Genomic DNA, 2,264 nt, shown 5'->3' on the forward strand with positions numbered 1-2,264 from the left:
GGGGATCAGGAGGCTCAGGACCCAGGAGGAAGGGGAGGCTGGCCCAGCGACCTGGCCCAAGTTCCTCAGCTGCAGCATCTTGGGGGTCTCAAAAACGCCCTCACTGTCTTCCCTTGTGCAGTGGACGTGGACTCCCAGGGCCCCGACAGCACCAGCCATCTGGAGAGTGAAGCTACCCGGGATTACTTCCTCAAGTGTAAGCAGGCACAGGGCTCTCCCCGCTGCTGGTCCCGGTGGCCGGTGTTGCAAGGCCCCAGCATCCGGGGGCATGGGTTCCCCTTCCTGGTTCATGGGTGATGGAGATCAGCTTCTGAGTGGTTGGCTATGGGGCTGAGCTGTGCTAATCGATAGAGAATGGGCCTGAGCGTGGGGAAGTGGGCCCATGGAGGAGGGCCCTGGTGGTGCAGTGGTTAGAATGTTCAGCTGATAACCAAATGGTCAGTAGTTCAAACCCAGCAGCTGCTCCACAGGAGAGACTTGGCAATCTGCTCTTCCCTAAGATTTACAGCTTTTGGAACTTGATGGGGCGGCTCTCCTCCATCCTGTGGGGTCACTCTTAGTCCGAGTCAGCCTGACAGTGACGGGTCTGGGGTTTGGGTCTGGGCCCATGTGCTGTCTGAGCCTCGTTCTAAACCCCACCTCTCTCTCCTGCCCATGGGGTCAGTTGCCTACATCGTGGACCTGGACAGTGACACAGCTGACAAATTCCTGCAGCTGTTTGGAACCAAGGGTGTGAAGCGGGTGCTGAGTCCCATCAACTACCCGGAGTCGCCCACCCGCTTCACCCACTGCGAGCAGGTGCTGGGCGAGGGCGCCCTGGACCGGGGCACCTACTACTGGGAGGTGGAGATCATCGAGGGCTGGGTCAGTGTGGGGGTCATGGCCGAAGGCTTCTCCCCGCAAGAGCCCTACGACCGGGGCCGGCTGGGCCGCAACCCGCTCTCGTGCTGCCTGCAGTGGAACGGCCGCAGCTTCTCCGTCTGGTTCTACGGCCTGGAGGTGCCCCTGCCACAGCCCTTCTCGCCCACCGTGGGCGTCTGCCTGGAATACGCTGACCGCGCCCTGGCCTTCTATGCCGTCCAGGATGGCAAGATGAGCCTGCTGCGAAGGCTCCGGGCCTCCAAGCCTCGCCGCAACGGTGGCCCCACCGCGCCCACAGACCCCTTCCAGAACTGCCTGGACAACCACTTCCTGGGGCTCTTCAGCCACAGGCTCAAACCTGCCTTCTTCCTGGAGAGCGTGGATGCGCACCTGCAGATTGGGCCCCTGAAGAAATCCTGCATATCTGTGCTGAAGCGGAGGTGATGGCGGGCCAGGCAGGAGCCTCCACGCCCCTCCCAAGGTCTCAGCTCTACAAGCTTCTCTCTCTGGGTCCTGTCTTGTCCCAGGAAGGCATCACCCCTCGGGTCACCTGCCCCAGCCTTCTTATCACTTGAGGTCCCCACCTCGCATCCACGTGACCATCCACCTCTCAGGAAGATGCTTCCCCAGCCTCCTTGAGTGTCCTGCTCACCTCCAACCCTCATTAAGGGAGAGAGCCATTGCTGGGACGGGACGAGGTTGCCCCTCCTCTTCCGGGTTCCTAGAGCAGAGCCCAGCACGCAGTAGGTGCTCAATAAACCTTTGTTGGCCGACTGGCTCCCTTTACTGTCCTTCTCCACCCACTAAGAATTCTCATCTTTTAATAACTGGGCTCATGGGCTGACCAGGTTAAGGCACAGGGCACACCTCAAGACTCCTGTCAGCAGGAGGGCCCTCGACACGCCTGTCCTGGTCCTGCAGGGGGAGCCTGGGCTGGCTTCTCCCCAGCCCCAGCCCTTCATAGTCCTGATGCCCGAGCATTTGTTCTGGACGGCCTGGGTGCCCGCCAGCTGTTTCTGCCCTTGAACCACACACTGCTCTGGCCCCAGGGATCAATGCGCACTTCACATCCTCCAGGGCAGGGATGAGCCCAGCACAGACCGAGGTGGGAACCCCTGAGTCCCTGCTCCTCACAGCCACACACAGTCATGCACACTCACAGTCAAACAGCCACATGCATACTTAAACACAGTCCTGTGTACACACAGCCACCTGCACACTCACACTCTGACCCGCTCATTCTCAGTCATGCGTGCCCTCAGTCTCACACATGCAGCCACCATTCATACCTTCTCATGTCAGTCACAGACACACACACATACACAGTCACATGCATGTTCACACACACGTACATTCACACAGTCATGCTTACACACACATAGTCACACAGATACACCCACATG

General features: G+C 59.8%; 1 protein-coding gene across 1 annotated transcript in view; it reads left to right on the plus strand.

Annotated features, from left to right (window-relative positions):
• TRIM47 (tripartite motif containing 47) overlaps nucleotides 1–1,305 on the plus strand; it is a 4,356-nt gene extending 3,051 nt beyond the window's left edge. Inside the window, exons 5-6 of the mRNA XM_006886200.1 lie at nucleotides 122–196; nucleotides 665–1,305. Coding sequence (XP_006886262.1) covers nucleotides 122–196; nucleotides 665–1,305 — 716 coding nt within the window. The remainder of the gene's footprint in view (nucleotides 1–121; nucleotides 197–664) is intronic.
• The last annotated feature ends 959 nt before the right edge of the window (nucleotides 1,306–2,264 follow it).

The sequence above is a fragment of the Elephantulus edwardii genome, unplaced genomic scaffold, assembly GCF_000299155.1.
Source record: "Elephantulus edwardii isolate Elephantulus edwardi_28Jun2011 unplaced genomic scaffold, EleEdw1.0 scaffold00048, whole genome shotgun sequence".
Lineage (NCBI taxonomy): Eukaryota > Metazoa > Chordata > Mammalia > Macroscelidea > Macroscelididae > Elephantulus > Elephantulus edwardii.